Source organism: Sciurus vulgaris (assembly GCF_902686455.1).
Source record: "Sciurus vulgaris genome assembly, chromosome: 5".
Classification (NCBI taxonomy): domain Eukaryota; kingdom Metazoa; phylum Chordata; class Mammalia; order Rodentia; family Sciuridae; genus Sciurus; species Sciurus vulgaris.
Window position 1 is genome coordinate 63054244 of NC_136465.1, and position 22727 is coordinate 63076970.

General features: G+C 36.7%; 1 protein-coding gene and 1 long non-coding RNA gene across 7 annotated transcripts in view; one reads left to right on the forward strand and one right to left on the reverse strand.

Moving 5' to 3' along the window:
- RBPMS (RNA binding protein, mRNA processing factor) overlaps positions 1 to 22727 on the reverse strand; it is a 202949-nt gene that overhangs the window by 43464 nt on the left and 136758 nt on the right. For all 6 annotated transcript variants that reach the window (XR_013763852.1, XR_013763853.1, XM_079140269.1 and 3 more), the window contains exon 5: positions 22298 to 22448. Coding sequence is in view for 4 of the 6 variants with exons in the window: in XM_079140269.1 (XP_078996395.1) it covers positions 22298 to 22448 (151 nt within the window). In the remaining 2 variants the exon portion in view is untranslated. The remainder of the gene's footprint in view (positions 1 to 22297; positions 22449 to 22727) is intronic.
- Positions 1 to 22727, forward strand: part of LOC306661354 — a 102324-nt gene that overhangs the window by 37255 nt on the left and 42342 nt on the right. The gene's annotated exons all lie outside the window — the stretch shown is intronic.

Consider the following 22727-nt stretch of genomic DNA (forward strand, 5'->3'; position numbering starts at 1 on the left):
GAATGAACCACTTCTCTTGGCTTGCCACTAAACATTCAAACATGTTCTTTCTCTTGCTTGGAATGTAGTTCATCTGAATCAAGGGGAAAGCCACATAAATTCAGAATGGATTTCTCAAAGGTCACAAGAGCCAACTTCAGGGTTTCCGTGTGTGTGTGTATGTATGTGTGTATGCATATTTATATGCATATGATTTTTTTATTTTTAAAAGAGATGAAAACTTTCTATGTTGCCTGGGCTGGTCTCAAACTCCTAGGCTCAAGTGATCCTCCTGCTGCAGCCTCTAGAGTACCTGGGACTAAAGGCAGGCACCACTGCTCTTGGCCCTCATCTAAAATTGTGATTCAAAGTTTGATCTTGGTGGACTATCAATATGATCCAGAACTTACCTTGTATCTATTGGCTTCCTTAAATATAGTCAGGAACTCTGCTACTGCCCGTATTGTTGTCCTTCCCTCATTAGAACAAAGACCTAAGATCCCCACTTAGCTTCTTTAGGAGGTAAGTGATCAGTTACTCCTCCTTCTGACAGCTTGCCTATAATCTGCCTCAGTATAAGAAATCACCTTTTCTAGAACACCTCATTCTTTCAATCATCCTCTAGAATTCAAGATTCTCTTCAGTTAGTAGCAAAAATGGGGCTAGAATTATCAAATTTTATTAAATACCTACTATGTGTTTGGCACTACACAAAGCCTACTCTTGCTACCCAAGGAGCTTAGGACTACAGAAGAAGATGGAAAAGGAACTGGCAGTTTCAATATAGCATGACAGGTTTTTCTCTATGGGAATAAACACAGTTCTATAGCACAGTTCTAGTTAGGATGGTTGGCCCATATTTAGAGAGTCAGACAAACTTTACAAAGGGGACAACTTCTGAAGAATAAGCAGCTAATTTGTAAGGGACTGAACTTATGGCCAGGGAATAAGCACTCAAAGAAAAAGCCCAGAGGCCAAGAGAGGACAAGAGGGACTCTTTGGACCCCCAAAAGCTAGTGAGTATGCCATAGCACAGCTTTTGAGAAACCCAGCGGTGGCTACGGGTGGAGCTCACAAGAGAGGTGCAAATCATGAAGGACCTGTGTGCTATGCTAAGGAGGTAATATTCTATTCAGGGGCAATGGAGATTTTCTTATGTTACCACAGTGATCTCCATCTATTAAAAATACCTTTCTTCAAAACTGCTATTAACTGGGATTTAAATGCATCAAATATTTTAAAAACAGATCAATACATTTCACATGAGTTGTGAGAACTCTGACACAGTGTGTAGATATTGAGGGGAGAATTCAAAGGAGAAGTAGCTAGAGGGAAAGCCATAGGACAGCTGGGTAGTGTTGGGATCAGCTGGAGGAGATTAGGATCAGAAGCTGGGAATGTTATATGATTGGGTCCCAACACCAGCAACCTGCCTGGTCTTAGATCTGTGTCCCACAAATGCCTTTTTTTTTCCATACTAGGATTTACCTACCTATGGATTCAAAGAGTTTCCATTCACCTGACTTAAAATCTCTGTGCTGATTCACTTTTAAGGGGTAACACAATTCTTCTATTAAGGGGGGGGGGGGCTTTTGTGGTTCCATTCCATTATTTTAAGGTACTTAATGTTTCTCAAGTATAAAGTCTTACATTTTTATCTATGGTTTATATTATGGCTCCAGAATTTTAGATGATTAAAATCCAGTCAAGAGGGTTTTGAAAAGATAAAATGTACATCTGTTTGCCATATCAAGTAGCACTTAAAATATATAACTAGGGAGATGTGAGGAAGATTAACAGAAAGATTTCGAAAGTGTCCATAGGATCACTGTAGAGTCTTTTAGCAGGGGAGGGGAAAGAGGGCCAAGTAGAAAAATTATATGACTTAAATTTTTTTTTTTTTTTTAATCACAAAGTTCCTTGCTTGCATATCTCTTTTGGCATTTGCTGTTTACACAGTCTGGGTTCTGAGAGAGGCCAGTATATTTTAGACTTTTAAAAAGTTTTCTTGGATTTAAATAGAAGCAGCAGACTATTACTTGCTAAATTTAATGTCTACTCAAAATGACTACATTAAAGTTACTCAAATTTTGAGTAACTATTTGCCAGAAGTAAAGTTAAATTACTATTTCAGGAAAGAACTTGAAAACAAGTTGAGAAACATTAACTACATAATAAAATAGTTTTTGAAATAACTTTTGATGACAAGGTTTATCAAACATCTTGATTAAATTTAATCACAGATATATTCACTAATAAATTAAGAGAAAAGTGCTAGAAAAATTGTCATGTTTAGGTGAGATGATGGACTAGATTTGGAATGTTCCCACAGGACGACAGCTTTGGTACCTTTTATAGTTACTAATGGTCTTTAAAGCGCATGATACAGCTGGGGATGTAGCTCAGTGGTGGAGTGCCTGCCTGGCATGTATGAGGGCCTGGGTTCCATCCCTAGCATCACACAAACAAACAAACAAAGGGAATGACAGAAGGTATTACAATAAAGCAATCTTACTGGCAAAGTTTAAAATTAAGTCACTAATGTTGCCAAATGTACATCTTGAAAAATACACAGGTTTAGGCAATTAATTATGAGACCTAAGACATATTCATCAATGACTGGATTATTTTAAGCACTGGATATAACATGAGAAGAGAAACTGGGGAATGTTCTGAAAATTCACTTTTGGTTCTTCAACTGTTAAGGTCTTTCAATCTCTCACCCTGCCTTCCCTATTTCATTTCTCCAAAATGAAGAATAGCAATTTATCTGGGAATGTTGTGAAAGAACAAAAGGAAAGGGTGCTATATGAGACTGAGGCAAGACATATTTTGAGTTCTAGGTACCATACCAAATAGCTACATATTGCTGGGGGAAAGCAGCAACCTCATCTAACAAGAAAATGAACATTTGGATACTCTAATACATGGCTGTTGTCTGTACACATTGGTATATAATCTTTATTAAGTACTAACTGGAGAGTATATAACTTTTTAAAATTTCAAGAAATAAGTAACTAAAAGGCAAGTAAATATAAAAAGGAATATTAACTAGATCTTGATAACAATCATCAGTGATTGTCAACATTACAAAAAGAGAAAACTAATTGTCGTGCACCTCCTAGACAGAATAGTCTTGTAAACATAAAAACAAAACAACCCAAACACCAAAGAAGTATTTGAATTTGATCAAGTCTTTGTAAGTAACTACAAATTTACATAAAAAACAAATAGGAACTCAATAAACAATAAAAGATGCAACCAATATCCACACTACAGAAAAATCACAGGACAATCTGGATTCCTAAACAAATAAACTATAAGGAAAAAAATGGAGAGAGAATGAGAAACATGTAGACTACTATAAGAGACCAACCAAACTCAAACAAGTTTGTGTAAAAAAAGTGCAGGAGGCTCTGGATCTCATCCCCAGCACAGGTACACACACTGCACTCAAAAGCAATACTTGAAAGAAAGCTAACAACTACCTGTAAATTCTCTTTTGTTGTCTTCTTCTTGTTGTTTCTTTTTATTATTATTATTATTATTATTATTATTGTATTAGGAATTGAACCTAGAGGCATTTAACCACTGAGTGACATCCCCAGCCCTTTTTAATATTTTATTTAGAAACGGGGTCTCGCTGAATTGCTTGGGGCCTCAAAGCTGAGGCTGGCTTTGAACTTTCAATCCTCCTGCCTCAGCCTCCTGAGCTGCGGAAATTACAGGCATGAGTCACCATGCCCAGCTTCATCTTTTTTTTTTTTTTTTAAATGAGTAAAATTATAGTACTCCCCAGTTATCAGAAGGGAGATACATTCCAAGATCCCCAAGGCATGTCAGAAACAATGGGTAGTACCCAGTCCTATTTATACTGCTTTTCCCCCATAAATACATATTTATGATAAAGTTTAATAATACACTAAGCAAAAAAAGAGAAGAACAATAATAACTAATAATAAAAAATAGAACAATGTAACACTACCATATAAAATTATGTGAATGTGGTCTCTGTCAAAACAGCTCATTGTATGGTACTTACCTTATGATGTACAGAGATGAAGTGAAGAAAAAGATGTGGGCACTGTGACATCATGTAAGATTAACACAATAAGCACCTGACTAATGATCAAGTGGCAAATATAGTGTGGGTATACCCAACATAGAAATGGGGGCAATTCATGTCTCAGGTAAGAGAGACATCATGCTACTGAGAATGCAGTTTAAAATATATGAACTACTTATCTCTGGAATTTCCAATTAATGTATTCACAATGCAATCAATTTAGGTAACTGAAACTAAGGAAAGTAAAACGACAGATATACTCTATACCCAAGAGGTCAAGACACAATCAATACCATGAGCATATGTGTTGGTGCCAAAAATTTCCTTCCATTCTTTATTATTATATTTTGGGGGTACCAGGGATTGAACTCAGGGGCACTCGTGACCACTGACCACATCCCCAGCCCTATTTTGCATTTTATTAAGAAACAGGTTCTCACTGAGTTGCTTAGTACCTTGCTTTTGTTTGAGGCTGGCTTTGAACTCACGATCCTTCTGCCTCAGCCTCCTGAGCCCCTGGGATTACAGGCATGTGCTACCGATCCCAGCCCATCCTTTATTTTTGTTAATTAGTAAACAAAACCTTACATTTATGGTGCTATGAAATATGAATATAGATGGATAGATAAATCAAGCTAACATATGAATTATTTCACATACTATCTTTTTATAAGAATGTTTAATATCTACTCAGCCATTTTCAAGTATTCAATACATAGTTATTCAATATAGTCACCATGGTACAACCAACTAAAATTGTGTGTCTTTTGCTCAATATTTCCCCACTCTTCCTCATCCATGTTACTTACTATTATTTGCGGGGAGTGTCTGTGATGAGAACACTTAACATCTACCCTCTCAGCAAATGTTTAAGTTTAAGGAATTAAAGTCAGGATCTTGAGGAGATTATCTGCATCCCCATATTCACTGTTGCATTACTTGAAATATTCAAGACATGCAAGCAACATAAATGTTCATCAACAGATGAATGAGAAAAAAATATATCTACATTGGAATATTTTTCAGACATAAAAAGGGGAAAATCTCACACAGATGAATCTAGAGGACATTATATCAAGTAAAATAAGTCAGACGAAGAAGTACAATTACATGACCACATGTATATGAGGAATCTAAAATAATTTTATATATGATAACGACTCATATTGAGGGAGAGTGGAAAGGAAATAAGCATTACCATATTGAGAGCCTACCAAGGCACTATATTATTGATGGAATTATTCTATTTTTCATAAATCAATGATGAAAAGTCAAGTAAGTTCAACCTCAGACTCAATTCTAGACTTGAATGTGTCAAGTCTTTTGTTGAAAAAAGTCAATGAACACAAATAGATCCTTAAACCATTTTAGTTTTAGAAAGCCACCAAATATTCAATAGTGTTAAGAAACAACTAAAGGGCCATACAGAAGAACCACCATTTCACTCAGTCTTCTTGTCTATACATTTCATTTCAGGGACCAAAGTCAGGTGTTACAAGAAGCAGAGCACCAAACATGTTCCAGGAACATTCCATCAAGGACATACAGCTACAAGGCTAGCATTTCACATAATCTAAACATTTAACTTTTTGCCTCTGAGCTTATTTTAAAGCTTCAGAGTATCACTGCTCAATCTGTTTGAAGCTTCTTTTTCATGCAAAGATACTCTTAATGAGATAAATTAAATAAATCCTTTTTTTTTTTTTTTTTTTTTTTTTGCTGTGCTGGGGATCAAACCCAGGGCCCTGTGTTTGTAAGGCAAGCACCTTACCAACTGAGCTATCTCCCCAGCCCAATCCATTTCTTTTTGATGACACCATGGCTGTTAAATGCCCCACCATTCTATTTTTAGTTTCATTTCACTGGGGGTGGGGTAGGGTGGGGTGGGGGATAACCAGACACACAGAACCATTCATTATTCTTCTGCTGACATAATCTTAAAATTAAGAATAACAAACTGTAGAGCTGGGGTTGGGGCTCAGTGGCAGAGCACTCACCTACCATGTGTGAGGCACTGGGTTTGATTCTCAGCACCACATTAAAAAAAAAAAAAAAATAGATTGTGTCCAGTCCATCTATAGTTAAAAATATTTAAAACAAACAAACAATATATAATGACAAATAATCTCAGTATTCTGTGGCAGTTCTTAATTAAAAATTCTGAATTAAAATATTTTATTTCCTTTCTGAAAATCTTTACCTCAACAAAGTTGTACGTATAGGCTCTTCCTCTGGATAAAAGAATACTTGCTTTAACCAGATAAACAGCCAAATAAATGCTCTCCAATCCTATCAATGACAGGTCATCCTGGGCAAATGGGGAAACACTGTTTAACAGTCCTGAACCCATCACTCCCCTGTGGAACTCTGCCTTGAGACAGTGCTGGCATTTCCTCCTGTCAAAAAAAATGCCACTCCTTCCCTGCCTCTGGGCATCAGAAAGAACTATGACTATTAATACACCAAAACACCCTGAAAATATAAAGCCACAGGAGTTCCATGAGGATACTCAAAAACAGAGAAAGAAAACAAAGCAATAAACAAACCCCTCCCCGCTAAAAATAGTGATTTCCAATGAACATAACCAGGTACCAATCTCATGCTGAAAACTCATAATTAAAGAGAAAGCAGCACATATTCTGGTTTTTATGCAGAACTATATTTCAGGGTAAACTAATAGAATTAGAAAAAAAATCACCATTTTTCAACTCTTACTGAAGAAACGAACCAATAGGATAAAACCATTAAACTCAAATTGATTGATACTTTACACCTGATCCACAGATGAGATTTTACAACCTGATCCACAGATCCACCTTAGCATCACCCAGCCTGTAATAACCCCCAAACTAGTTACTTCATAATGGGAAGCCATATAGAGTACACAGCACCACATGGGATATATTTTTGTCCAAAAAGGCAAACCAAAATTTAACCAAACCTTTCAAATCTCATCAGGCTTCTAAATACAGTCAATAGAGGAGACACAGAAATAAACAAAAGAACATCAAAAGGAAGAAAATAGGGTGGGGATGTATCTCAACTATATAAATGATATAAAGCCTAGCATGCAAAAGACCTTGGGTTTAAGCCCCAGCATGGAAGGAAGGAAGGAAGAAGAAAAGGAAGGAAGGAAATGGACAAATTTGGAAGGAAGACCTTTTCCCTAGAAGGTAGAACAACAAATCAATGGCATAAAAAGAGAAGTGGGGGAAGCGAGTCTGCTCTAGATTATAATACATCTAGTTATTGAGTTATAATTCAATTATAAAAAGAAAACTGAGCAGGGCACTGTGATGTACACCTGTAATCCCAGTGACTCAGGAGGCTGAGGCAGGAAGATCACAAGTTTGGGGTCAGAACTCAGTGACGCTCTAAGAAACTGAGGAAGACCCTATCTCAAAATAAAAAATAAAATGGGCTGGGGATGTAGCTCAGTGGTAAATGCCCCTGGGTTCAATCCCCAGTACCCAAAAGGAAAAAAAAAAAAAAGAAAGAAAAGGAAAGAAAAAGAAAACATAAGAGAAGCAATTTTAAATACGTTGTGGCAAAAAAATCCTGTTAAATATGCATGAAGAATTTTCAGGATGATTTATACTATTTTCTCTATATTTTGGCATATTTGAAAACACACAAGGATAGAATAGAGTGAAACACACCATTTCCCAGAAATGGGACACAAATTAGAGATAGCAATCTCTTCTGAACTGTGGCTTTAAAAACAGATTTCTTTTTTTAAAAGACACTTCCTGGATGGGAGTTCTAGGCTGAAGGTGATTAAGTTATTACAGGAATGTTTTAGCCAACAGTGTTTATTATGTAAACATGACCTGCCTTTTTTCTCAAAGTCACAGGTACAGACTTTTTAAAAAAAGGCTACCTTTCCACAATCTGGCTATTGTGAATTGAGCAGTTATGAACACTGATGTGGCTGTATCTCTGTAGTATGCTGATTTTAAGTCCTTTGGGTATAGGCCAAGGAGTGGGATAGCTGGGTCAAATGGTGGTTCCATTCCAAGTTTTCTAAGGAATCTCCACACTGTTTTCCAGAGTGGTTGCACTAATTTGCAACCCCACCAGCAATGTATAAGTGTACCTTTTCCCCACATCCTCTCCAGCACCTATTGTTGCTTGTTTTCTTGACAATCACTATTCTAATTGGGGTGAGATGGAATCTTAGGGTAGTTTTGATTTGCGCTTCAATTGACAAATGGATAAAGAAACTGTGATATATATATATATATCTATATAGATATATATACACACACACACACACACACACATACATACACACACAATGGAATATTACTCAGCCATAAAGAATAATAAAATTATGGCATTTGCAGGCAAATGGATGAAATTGGAGAATATCATGCTAAATGAGATAAGCCAATCTCAAAAAACCAAAGGACGAATGATCTCGCTGATAAGCAGATGAGACACATAATGGGGAATGGAAGGGGACCAAGAATAGAGGAAGGAGGGATTATATAGAGGGAAAAGAGGGGTGGGGAAAGGAAAAAAAATAACAATGAATCAAAAACTATTACCCTAAGTAAATGCATGATTACACAAAAGGTATGCCTCTACTTCATGTACAGAGAAACAAGATGTATCCCATTTGTTTATGATAAAAATAAATTTTAAAAAATAGCCTATAAACAAATTCTTCAGGTAAAACCCTGACCCCCATGTTTACTGCATGCCAGGCACTGAACAAATAGTTTTACATGTAATATTTTAACCTTCAGACAAGAACTTACTAGATCTCTGTAACATAGATGAAGAAACTGAGAGAGTAAGCCCAACAACTGGTGAATTATTCTACTCAGTTTTTGTTTAATTCCAAACTAATGAATTAATTGTAATTCAATAAAATTTGCCTACCATTCACCATTTTTTAATTCTCTAAAAAAAAAAAAAAAAAAAAGTCTTCCTTTCCAAATGAAAGCAGGTTTCTGGGTGAGGTGTAATAGGTTGGCAATATTACCTGAAAAATATTTTCTGTGCTTATTAAGAAGGGGTTGGGGTAATAAGCATTGTATTTATTTTCGGGCTCCTTTTTCCTATCTGTCAAAGGAAGATAATCCTGTCTTACATAGTTGACAGGCAAGATTAGTGATTATGTGATGGCATTTGACACATTGTAGTAGCTAAATTAAATGACAGTTTAAAAAAATACTTCTGACCAACTGCCTACAACTTCCAGACCCTGAAATCTCTCACAGCTATGTGGGTACAAACATCCGATGAAACTGCAGCCCAGCCAACATTTATCACAACCTGTAAAACCATAAGCAGTGACCCAGGCTAACCTGAATCTGGAATTCTGACCTATATAATCTGAGATTAAAAAGTGTGTATTAAGCAAAACAAAAACCAAAACTGAGCCATAATCTAGATTTTGCTTATTTCATAAATGTTTCTCTGAGAAAACTAAACCAGTATGCTGCCAAGATGTTTAGATTTTTAATAACTCCAGGGGGCACATGTAGGCTCGGTCCCCAGTTTATGCTGTTATTAGAAGGTGGGGCCTAGTTGAAGGGAGTTTGGTCATTGGGGGCCTGCCAGGCTGCCATGAGGTGAACAGGATTCCTCTTACCTGCTAACTGCTCCTGCCATGATGTACTATGCCACCACAGGCCCAAAGCAACTGGGCCAAGCAACTATGGACCAAAACTCTTAAGACTGTGAATCAAAATAAAACTTTGCTCCTTATAGGCTGATTTTCTCAGGTATTTTGACACAGTATGCAAAAGGTGATAAACAAAGATGAGTTTGTTCCATGACAAGAGTGAAAACATGAAACAATTTAATCCCGTTTCTAGAAACCTTCTGCTTGGAATGTAAAGGTTTCCTAGATCTTGTCTAGTGTGGTTGCTTCCCCTCCTTTCTGTGTAGCTCCACTGAGACTATGAGGTCCTCACGACTCCTTCCTTTCAACACTTTCAGTTTTGATCCTCACACTGGTCATGCCTACTGCCTGAAGATCCTTTTGCACATTCTCTACTGAACGTTTCTGGTCTTTAGCTAAAAGGTTAAAAGACTTACAGAAAGTCTTCCAAATACCTTCCATAATTACCAGCTTCATCATTTGCACTCAGCATTACCTAGAATTTCAATTTAGCACCTGCTCTGCTGAATACTGAAAGTCTTTATAGGCCAGTTTCCTCTAGTGCAAACAGGAGAGCATGACTATACCTTATTCAACTTTTTAATCTCTCACCTCCCCTCAAATGTTTGCTCAACTCAAGTGAGAAAATTAGAACAGGAACTCACCATAACTTCCTGCACAGAGCTGTAAATGTTTGACCAGCTTGATCTCCTTGACCTTCTGAGGGATATTTCATTAAAAGACAGAAAGACATTTCTCTACCTTCAGCCATTAATTAAACCATTTTGTTCATGTACACATGCTTCTTCTTACATCATTTCTTAGGATAGCTAAGATCCTAGAGGCTACATTTGCAGAATGAAGAGAAGGGCAGACTGAGGAGAAGGGAGATCTGGGACTTGAGTCTGCACAGATTGTATTATGCCAAAGGATTTTCCACTCCTTTTACTCTTCAAGCAACCAATCTTTCCCCAAGGAAAAGAGTCTTGGTCCCATGGTACTCTATCATTCTGGAGCAGCTATATATTTACTTATATAAAAACTATGAAGCTATAGTTGAGATGGAAAGCGGATATCAGAGCAGCATGTAACATATAATCTGCACAAGTATCTATGTGTTTATTTGCACAGCCATTCACCAATGTATTAAAATACTTATTTCTCAGTGGGTAGCATGTTGTTCTGCATTTAATTTTTAAAAATATATGGACAATAAGTATTGATAATAAAAAGAGCTATTATATATGAATATAAAAAATTACATATGTATGTTTTTAAAACTATGCTAATATTCCTTCAACCTTCATATTTAAGAAATATATGTTATGTCTAACTTCCAAGATTCTTGAAATACTATGTTTGGTAATGGAACAGATGGTGTGGTGGGGGAGAATCAAACATTTTTCAAAGATAGTCTGCTGGGGTCCATTCCCCCAAGGAGGTTCTGAGAATGAATGGGTAACATGGTTATCCAGTTTCTCAATCAGTTCTTCCTGGACCTCTAGTAAAAGTGGGAAGCTCATGCATGCAGGGTCCCAGACATGGAACAGGGAGAAAGCACTGTTTCCTTCTAGTTAGCTCTACTGTCGCCAAACTTCATCACCTGCTCCAGATCTATTGTAGATACCTACTAATGGCAGATTTCCATGACCACTCTATTCAATCAGGCACAAAATGTTAACTTTATAAGTTTAAGACCAAAGATTTTTAGACTTTGGTTTCTGAACACCTTTATACTTGCAAAAACTCAAGGAAAAAGAACTTCTGTTTATGTGATAATGTCAATTGATATTTACCATATTTAAAAGGTTTCAAGTTTAAAATTTGTATTGACTCATTAAATACACCCGTTATACATTAATGTACACAGGGTGTTTTATGAAAAAAACTACATATTCCAAAACAAACAAGAAAAATTTCAGTTCTACATTTTTCAAATCTCTTTAGTAAATGGTTTAATAAGACAACTGGATTCTTATATCTAATTAAATCTATTCCAATGTATTGTTTTGACAGTAGAATATGAAAAAAATATTTCCTCACAGATTTATGTAGATACCTGGCCAAGTTTTACATACCTTTTGTGGGTAATTGTACATATTCCTCTTTGATAGCATACCAAAACTTGACAAGAAACAGCTCTTAAAGATTTGTTGCAATGTGGAATCTGAAACCTTATCAGTGAGCTTCTGTATTCTGTTACACTAATATCCACTGTTGCATTTTGTTTTTTAGATGACTTTTTTTTAACTCATGCATGATTTTGTAACATGTTGCATCCATTGGTCATTTGGAAAATATTGGCTCACTGTGTTATGTGGATCTTCCAAACACTGACTCATTTCATTATGCAAGAAAAAAAATCTATTAATATCACCAATCTGCAGGGACATTGTCAAACTCATGATGGTAGCTAAGTTTTTGAGAAAAACATTTCCCAAATATCTAAGATTGAATAACCAGTTTATCAGTTTCAAATAAAAATGGCACAAAGAAAATGGCAAGTTCATCTCCCAATCTAAACAACTGAAGAGCTTTATACAAATTCCCCACAGACACACTGAACTATATAATTCCTTATACTCAAGAACTAATATCGAATGAAATTTTTAGTCATTCATCAAGGATATTCTTAGGAAAAACTGGCTTTAAGCAATGAAGAATATACTGATTACTGGTATGTTTTGGTGCCTCTGTCTGGAAATAAAGGTGCCAGTAGTTGTGCCCACCACTACATAGCAGGAAAAGCAAACTATACTCTTATTAAAATAGTTTAGGAGCTGGCAGTGTAGCCCAGAATGCTCAATCCCAGTACCCTCAAAAGAAAAAAAGAAAACAGTTTGGATCTCTTAGACTCTCTGAGAGGGTCTTAGAGACCATGTAACAGTAGGTGGGCCATATATTGAGAATTGCTGAATTGTACAAAAACAACAACAACAGGGCTGGGGAGAGCTCAGCTGGTAGAGTGCTTGCCTTGCAAGCACAAGGCCCTGAGTTCGATCCTCAGTACCACAAAAAACAAAACAAAACAAAACAAAACAAAACAACAACAACAAAACAAAAATCCAAGCAGTTTTTTGTTTGAGGATGACAGGTGTGGATGGGAAGGTAGTAGGTAAGAAATGAGAAACTTGTAGCAAACATTAATAATAAAGGAAGAGATCCAAGTGAGAAGAACACAAGGGCCTTAAAAGAAATTAATACTACCTGTCTCTTCAGGATGGTCCTAGTAAGCTCTCTTAAGGTTTCATTTCCCTTAAGAGGTAATGAATAATTTGAGTTTACAAAACACAAAAGTGAAGAGGTATTTTACATTACAAAAAGTCTATGATTTCTAAGGGGAAGTGAATTCAGAAGTTCTTAAGGCATCTGTTTATAGCAAATTTATGATTTGATAAATAAACATATTCAAAGCAAAATAGTAATAGTCACTACTAATAAAAGACGGGCTATCTACTAAATTATAATCTATACTGTGTTGCAAAAATTTACCTCCCACATAAAACAAGACACATCTGGATTTGGAAACCATTCTTACCAAATAATTGCCTACTATTAAGATTATTGTTAAATTAAAAAAATTATACACATTAATCAAAAGCTAGGAATGCATGCAAATTTGAAGATAGAGGAGAGAGGGAGAGGTGAGCTGTAAACACCAGTGTGTGCTGTATTTGGGTCCTGAATATCACCTGAAGGCCCATGCCTTTTATTAAGGGATTGTTCCCCAGGATGGAACTACTGGGACATAGTAGAAGCTTCAAGAGGGGCCCAGTGAGAGGTCTTTAGGTCATTGAGGTGAGATCTTGAAGGGAACTGTGGGAGTCCGGCTCCCTCCTCTTTCTCTTTTTGCTTCCTGTCAATAAAGTTAAGTCGTTTTGCTATGTCACACTCGACCACCTGCCTCGCTGAAGGTCCAAAGCAAAGGGGAAAAATGATCATAGGCTGAAACCTCCATAACTGTGACTCAAAATAAAACTTCTCTTTATAAATTCATTATCTCAAGTATTTCATTATAGTGATAGAAAGCTGACTCAAAGAGTAGCTCAGTAAATGTTAGATCCTTCTTCTTAAGGGGGAAAAAAAAAAAAAAAATATATATATATATATATATTACTTTGCCCTTGTATTTGTCAGAATGTGATGTAAGTGGAAATAAATATTTGCTTGGGTTTCTGGTTTCTAAGAATATTTTGTCATCCTGGTTAACTTCTGTTTCATGTGTTTATTTCTCAAAGAGTCCAAGGCCTTGGCACTTGTTGCTCTTACCCATATGTAGAGTGCCAGAATGGAAATCATTAACACGTCAATCATAAACATCACACATGATAGCTAGCTTCCAAATGGTCCACAGCAAAGAGAGATGCCCTAGGACAGTGCCCACTGTGGGGCTGCTTCAGTGACAAATGGCTCATGAGTCAAGTAAGCACAGCTTCCATCCACTAGTATTCACTCTCAGCAGCCGCAGGTCTCCCTTCTTGTCCCTGTGACCTGCCTCCTGGTCTCTTTCTTCACCTTTCCTATTGCCCCTCACCTCTAGGACTTCTTCTTACTTATGTGGCCCTCTCATCAAAAGCCTTACCTTCAGGGACTGGGGTAAGAAAGTGGGTGAGATAGTGATTTCTATCCTTATCACCCATCTTTCCAAAACATCAGGGTGGAGCAGGTGGGTCTCCCAGGGAATTTCAAGTCATATTAAGAAGAAATTTCAAGGGAAGTCCCTTCTTAAGTATACTAATACTCAATTTTCTCCTCTACCCCAAAAGAGAATTCTATGGTGTTCTGTTTGTATTCCTGTCTCTCTAGTGCTGCTTCCTAATGCTTAAGGAGGGAATATTCATTAAATAGTGACATTCAACAATAAGTGCTCAACAATATCCTTTCTCTTCTTACCAGTTAAATTAAAAAACAAAAACAAAAACCAAAACAAAAACAAAAAAACCCTCGGCCTGGCATCTAAGGTCTTTGTTGTGCCCCCATCATTTTCACATAATGAGCCCTTAAAATAACTGCTCTGAGAATAATTTTGGATAGAAAGGTGTTCATAAGATAAAGAAATGATGCAAGTACAGTATGCTCTAATAAACCAAACAAAAACAATCTGCTAGAGTCTGTATTTTATATACATATGTATAAATGTATGAAAACATACACTGTAAGAGCTACAACAGAGAGCTAACGGTGGTTGTTTCTGGAACAAAAGAAGATCTATAATTGTAACCCTTTAAATTTCTTTCTTTTATGGTCTCCTGATAACAATAAACTGGGCATGATTGTCTTACAAAGCCAAATGAATATAAACTTTATTAATTGAAGTATAAGAATAGGGTTCATGAAAAAAGACAATTTGGCCTGTATCCCCCCTTATTTTTATTAGTGCATTATAATTATGTATAATGGAAAGATTTGTTGTTACGTATATACACATGTACACAATATAATAATAAAATTTGATCAGTATAGTTCCCTCTTCTCCTTCCCCCTGGTCCTTTTATCTACCCTATTGGTCTCCCTTTGATTTTCATAAGAACCTCCACATACACACCTTTCTTCTCCTTTCTCCTGTCTAGCTTTTCACATGCGAGAGAAAATGTATGACCCTTGACTTTCTGAGTATGGCTTATTTTGCTAAACAATGTTTTCAAGTTCCATCCATTTTCCTGTTAATTACATAATTTCATTCTTTTTTAATGGCTGAATAAACTCCACTGTGTATACATAGCACATTTTCTTTCCAGTCATCCACTGGTGGCATGTAGGCTGGTTCCATGGTTTGGATATTGTGAATTATGCTGCCATTAACATGGGTATGCATGTATCACTGTAGTATGATGACTTTAATTCTTCTGGATAAATACAGAAGTCATATAGGTGGGTCATATGTTGGTTCCATGCCTAATCTTCTGAGGAACCTTCATATTGATTTTCATAGTGGTTGTACTAATTTATAATTGAACCAAAAGCACAGAATTATCAACGTCCTCCCACATCCTCTCCAGCATTATTATTTGTATTCTGATGGCTGTCATTCTAACTGGAGTGAGATACACTCTCAGGGTAGTTTTGATTTGCATTTCCCCAGTTGCTAAAGATGTTGAACATTTCATGTTTTTGGCCTGTGTCTCAAGTGCAAACGGGCCTGGATTATGCTCATGTGATATTCATACCTGTCCTTAGAAATGTTTTCTTAAAAGGGACTCAAACTTCTTATCTCCCTAAATAACAAAAGCAACATCCTATTAGACAATCCCTCACATTTTTCCATTAGTTTTATTTTGAACCAATTACAGAACTGGGTCTCTTAATCCCAAACTTTATAACAGAAGCAAGTAAGGATTTAGCTAATTGCTCAATCTCTTTGAAAAATTTCCTGCCTTTTGGGACTTTACAGAAAGCACTTCCTATATCCACGCCATCTACTTATCCATAAATCTGTAACTAATATGCTCATTTCATACCATAGCTGTCTCCAGGAATGATTCCATATGAGGTTTTAGAATCCCAAATTTTGCAATGCACATCTGTTATAACTGCACCTTCCCATTCATGCTCATTTACACTGCCTTCTGAATGATTCGAAATACTCTCTTCACATTATTGATAGTTTCCTTTGCTGAGAAAAAGCTTTTTAGTTTGAATCTATCCCAATTATTGATTCCTGCTTTTATTTCTTGTACTTTGGGAGTCATGTTAAAGAAGTCTTGTCCTAAGTTGACATAATGAAGATTGGACCTACTTTTTCTTCTATAAGGTGCAGGGTCTCTGCTCTGATTCCGAGGCCCTTGATCCAGTTTGAGTTAAATTTTGTTCAGGGTGAGAGATAGGGGTTTAGATTCATTTTGCTGCATATGGATTTCCAGTTTTCCCAGCACCATTTATTGAAAAGGCTATCTTTTCTCCATTATATGTTTTTGGTACCTTTGTCTATATGAGAAAACTGTATTTATGTGGGTTTGTCTCTGTGTTCTCAAAATACGCCTAGAGGAACTGTTGGTATGTACTCCCAATACAAAACTAAGCATACTCTCATCTTTGCTGATGATGTAGCTACTTACTGAGCTAAATAATTAAACTGTTTAAAGTGGTCACTCTTGTTTTCTGAAGTTAACCCTTAGAGAATGAAGTACACCAACACTGAATGATAATATAAGGAAGACTTTCTATTTTTTCTGGACTGCATGAAATCTTTTCCTCTTGAGATGCATGCAGAATTTTTATCAGGGAAACAAAAAACTATTTACATTATAAAGGCCACAAAAAAGTTGCTTCTCAGAGTAAAAACCCTTGTTTTCATTTGTCACCATAGAACATATGCAAGTTTGTGTCCTTTCCTGCCTACCTTCCTTGTGCCTGGCCTCCTACCCACCATTAGGGGTTCCTCAGGTCCCACTGTTGCTGTTTTCAACAATCCCACTTTCAGAGCAGGAACAGGGCCAAATACCTTTAGTCCTTCTGATGACACACACTGTGCTCCGCTGTCCTGGAAAATGCAGACACCCTGGCTCTGTTCCATGGACACAGGAAGCTTCAGAACAAGGGCCTGAATGCCCCTTCTCCCACAGGGATGAAGTTCAGATTTCATATTTGCCAAGTGTTAGCCCTGAGAGGGCACTTGCAGATGCTTTACAGACCTGAACTTTCACAGGACTGTTTTAGACATGAGACAAAGTACTTAATTCAAAAAAGCCCAGGTTAGTACTGAGTAAATGGGAAATTCCAAGGGCGTGGCAGGCAAACAAGGAAGTGATTATTCATCAAAAGATTATGTGCTCACCAGGTATTTAAGAGAACCAATTTAACAGAGCATGCTTTGGGTTGGAAGAGGGGAGGGAAAGTGTAGGGGTAAGGGAGTGTGTGAGCAGAAAGAATTTAACTCTTGATTCCTTGGTCTATTGGTGATCCTCAAATGTTCAGCCCAAGGAGCTTTTAAAAATACAGAGCTAAATCCTAGTCCAGATTCCAAAGAATTAGAAACCCTGGGATTGGAATATAGAAAACTGGATTATTTCAGAGTTAAAAGGGGAAAACCTGTTTATTATGAGTGAAGACTATTAACCACTGGTTATTCCATATTTAAAGGTACTACGATAATAAGGTATACTATAAGGAATCTAAATTCAAAAGATTTTATACAATTAGAGTCTGATAAAAATAACTAAGTTAAAACACTTTGAATGTGTATTTCATCATTCCCCAATCATACCTCAGTAACAGTGGAAAGTTTCAAACTTCCCTAAACTGCATCTCCTCCTGTATTTGCTGGAAATAAGGCAATTATGACCAAATAAAAGACCACAAAAATAAACCTGTGACATCTTTAAAAAAAATTCTGTGTGTATTTCTACATTCTATATGCTGGGTGCACAAATGTAGAAAAATAATAAATAGGTCCTCATAATTATGAGGGATAAAAGACACATAAACATGAATTTTCACATATACTACCACACCCACACATATAAATGGTCATATTGATGACTAGAGGTAAATCTAATCCTCAATAACCCATAGGAAGGGTCAATTGCAGTTGCCGATTAGAGCTGAGAAAATGGAGACACAGAAAGGTGAAGTGACTAAACTGTTACAAAATTATTGAGAGTCCAGAATTTAAATCCAGGTCATACTGCTTGACATATTAGGTTGCTTGGGCTGCCATACAAAATAGCAGACCTCGTGGTTTAAATAGCAATTTCTTTTCTTACAGTTCTAGAGGCTGGAAGCTCAAGATTGAGGTGTTGGCAGGTTTATCTCCTGGGTTTTACAGTTGCTACCTCCTGTGTCCACACACACTTACTGTTTCTTTTTTTATAAGAACAACAGTCATACTGGATTAGGTCTGTTCTTTAACACTTGAACTTAATCATCTTATTTCCAAATATGGTTCCTTTTGAGGTACAGCAAGTTGGGATTTCAATCTACGAAGTTTGGGAAACAGAATTTAGCCCATAATACGTGTTGACTATGTAACCTCATCAGTTACTAGGTCTTCCTAGGCCTCAGTTTCTTCAACTGCAAAATAGTGCTGAGAACTGAAAGAGATAATTCATGTATAATGCTTGCAGAATGTTTTATCTATAGTATCATCATTTTATAGATAAAGAAAACAAAAATCAAAGATGATGACTTTCCCCTTTCTCCTCTCTAAAGCAGAGTTCTTACACCACAGCAAATAACTCTAATGCATAATCTAGGGGAATTTTACATAATTAAAATTTTTCCATCTTTTTTTTGGGGGAGGAGGGTGCTGGGGATCAAAACCAGAAACGCCCACATATTGAGTATGTGCTCTATAACTGAGCTACTCTCCCAGCCCCTGTATCTCTTAGGTGCTTTGTTATAGCTTAACTCAAACTTTATTACATATAAAGGATCAAAAGAAGTTGTTCAAATTAATGATCCTATTAATATAAATTTAGTTAGGAAGATATACTACTTTCCTGGGACTATATATGAGTTCCATTCATCCTTTCTCCTAACTTGCAATGACAATTGGCTATAGTCACACAATGATGACACCTGTTCTAACTATTAGGAAGGAAAGGCAACCCAATGATTTTTCTAAAAAGGAAAAAAAAAAATGAGGATTGGACTTTATATTCACCTAGAGCTCTACACCTATTACTCTTACTTAATCCTGATTGCAATCCTAGGATACTGTTTTATTTAGCTCTCATAACAAGCATGTGAGAAAACATAATTCCTATTTTGTAGCTGAGGGAATAGGAACACAGCAAAATTAAAAAGTTTTCCCCAAAGGTCACAAAGCTGGTCAATAAGTTTCAGGACCAGAACTCTCACTGTTATTTTCCAGTCTGAAGCCAAGGCCACCAATTGCCCTATGAAGCTGTAAAATCTGGTTTCTTCATTCCTAATGCTTGTCATGAATAGAGTAGGTGCTCAGCATATATGGCAGTCAGATCAGGGGGCAATCTAGACTAAGCTGCAGAATCTTTTTGACGTTTTTATAATAAAGGGCCAAGATTTTCTGACAACTTTTGACCACTGCCAACTCCTTGAACTGCCAACTCTGTTAAGGCAGTAACCACAGTTTTCTTCTCCCCCAGGGTCTAGCACACTGGGTGCTCATTTGAGAATCAGGAGTTCAAGTAAATGTTTGTTGGATAATCAGATTAAAGAACATTTTTCCTTTGGTGATGGCAATGAGTGTTTTCAGTCATTACCATGTGAAAATTTTTAACAAAAAAGGCAAATATAAAAGCCTACCTCATGGCCTATAACAGAGAAGCGTTCAGGGTTTTTCCAATCCCCAAATTCTGATTTCATCACAGTCTATACCTGACAGATGATGAAACTGACCACCTCGAGTATCAATTACAGATACAATGCAATTCATTTGTTGATCTAGACACAACACAGCATTCTTAGTCTGTAATGTGCTAAAAGGAAAGCACTGGATATGTGAATATGAAAGGAAAAGTCATGATTCCCAGAGGGAACGGTAAGGGTGATAAGGTCTATCTGAGTCATAATGGAGTTGCTGTGAGTCAGGACCCCTGTGTTGTAAGAAGGAGCTATATAAGAGAAATCATGCTTTTATTTTCACAAGAATACATTTGGCTATTTGAAAATTTTTTTAAAACTTCAAGTTTGTTTTGTTATGAGTGGCTGGACAAATTTTGACCCTGCCATGGAAACTATCTGACCACTTCTGAGCTGTTCTGTACACATGGAAGGGAAGTGAGCAGAGCTGGCTGGAGTAGAGTGCTCCACTCTGCTCCATGCTCTCCTGGAACTTCAAGGGTTGTGAGTGGCCATCTCTCTATGTGGTCCCATCCCTTGCTACCTGTTTCCCAGGGCTGTTGTAAAAGACTGAGAAGAGTGTTCAAGGTTCTGAAAAGAAAAGCATTCACCTAAGTACTGAAAGGCCAAAGTTCAAGTTATCACTGGCATCATACTTCCTGCCTGAATTAATCTTTTCAAGTGACACTGAGATATAAGGCAGACAAATCTCACTAAAACAAGCAAAGGCATTCTAAAAATACTATTTTCTGATGACTATCAAGAGAGAAGAAAGTTCAGAGAGAAATAAAGAGGCATACAAATGCCTCTATTAATTCTATGAAAAGCCAAATTAAACTCTCAGTTTATCTACTCAGTAATAAATATTTATTAAACATATCTAATATACAAAGCACTGAAAATATACAAAGCTTAATAATAACAATTATGTAAGGAATGTCCCTATATCCTCCTGTAATGCAACTGCATTATAAGATGAAATTTTGTTTAGATTTCCTTCCCAATTAAACAAAGGTTTCAACTTTTCCTAGAATATGAAATAATGAAATAATTTTTCTTGGTTATGATTTTCTGGCCATATAGAAAACTTTTAGAACATATTGAGAGAGAAACTCTATTGGGTAGCACCAGCTTTTTCAGGGTGAATGAACTACAGAATAACTTTAACTACCACCATGACCTGATTAAAACATGCACATGACATGGGGGATGGAGGTAGCCAGGAATTCATGTGCCCTTCAGTTTCAGTAAGAATAGTTGGAACATACTGTCAAGGAAAGCAAAAAGATGATCATGATCATGTGATCTGGCAAGAAGATCAAGAACAATGGGACAGAAATATTCCAAATAACTGCAAGTAACTTGGCTTCCACAAATGCCCTGCCATATTAAATCATGTATGGCTCTGCAATGAAGGAAAAGTTAAAATCTGTCTCATGCCTCACTTCTGCCACTGATTAAGCTTGAAAAAGAAAACTAAGACAACCTCTTTAAGGAATCAAAAGCAGAATTACAGTCTAGACATTTAAAGGAATCAGCTCATTAATGCAGGGTAAAAGACTTCTTTAACAATTAGCCAATGTCCTTTACCAAATAATTTAAAACAGGAAGCCCCAAATTTCCTTAAAACTTTATTGGTATTTGTTTGCAAGAACTGATTATTCCAATATATGATTCTTTATGTATATCTACTATTTCCTGTATAGTTAGGGCTAAATAGTTCTGAAAAACAGACACTTCCTTCTTAAGTTTTGTTTCTTCCATCTTTTTTTTTTGGTATGAGGGATTGAGCTCGGGGTACTTGGTCACTGAGCCACTTCCCCAGTCCTCTTTTATATTATTTAGAGACAGGGTTACTTAGTGCCTTGATTTTGCTGAGGCTGGTTTTGAACTCATGATCCTCCTGTATCAGCCTTAAGAGCTGCTGGGATTATAGGCATGCTTCACCATGCCTGGCTCTTTCACTTTTAACATCCTATTTTTCCAAAGTCAAAGAACAGATATCCTTCAACAAACAAGAGTAAAGTGAATGCTGAGAACCAATTCTTCTTTCCAAGGATAGGAGGAGAAAGAGTCTATACTCCAAGGCAAATAAGGGTATGCTCAGTGTCAATATCACATAAAAGGAAATCCATAAACACATCAAGAGAAATTTTGAAGTTATGGCTCTGTTCAAGGTGAACCATGCTTTGGGACAAGCAATTACCAATACCAATCACTAGTCAATCACCATCTGTGTTTGGAATTCAGACAGCAAGAGTAGGCAATCTCTTCTCAGAAATGATGAGAATCAGAAGGCACTGCATTCCATGGTGTAATCTCACATGTAGCACGTGAAAAAAAAGGTTTTTACTAAAATGAAAAATAGATCAACTTACATGGCTCTCTGGCAATGAACTGAGGTACAGTGTTGGGCAGAGGAGTACTGGGGTTTGGAGTCCCTACTAGTTTGTTCTTGGCCATCTTCGTGTTTGCCTTAGCAAACTCTAGTCGTAGTGTTTGCGGAATTTCAGGATCGAAGCGGATGCCCTTGGAAATAAAGAACAAATGGAAGATGTTTTCATTTCCTTAGAGTCAAACCGGAATGGTGACAAAATAAACACACCAGTAAACCCCATCCTATCAGGAAAAAAGGTCAGCAAGAGCTTTCTTTCTCACTATTTACATAGAATATACAAAACCTCACAATAAAATGTGTCCACAAAGGCAGACAGATTTAGCTCACTCCACTGAAAAAGTTAGTTACACAGATTTTCAACTATACCTTTTCTTCCTGGACAAAAACATTATAGTTTGAGCTTTAAAATA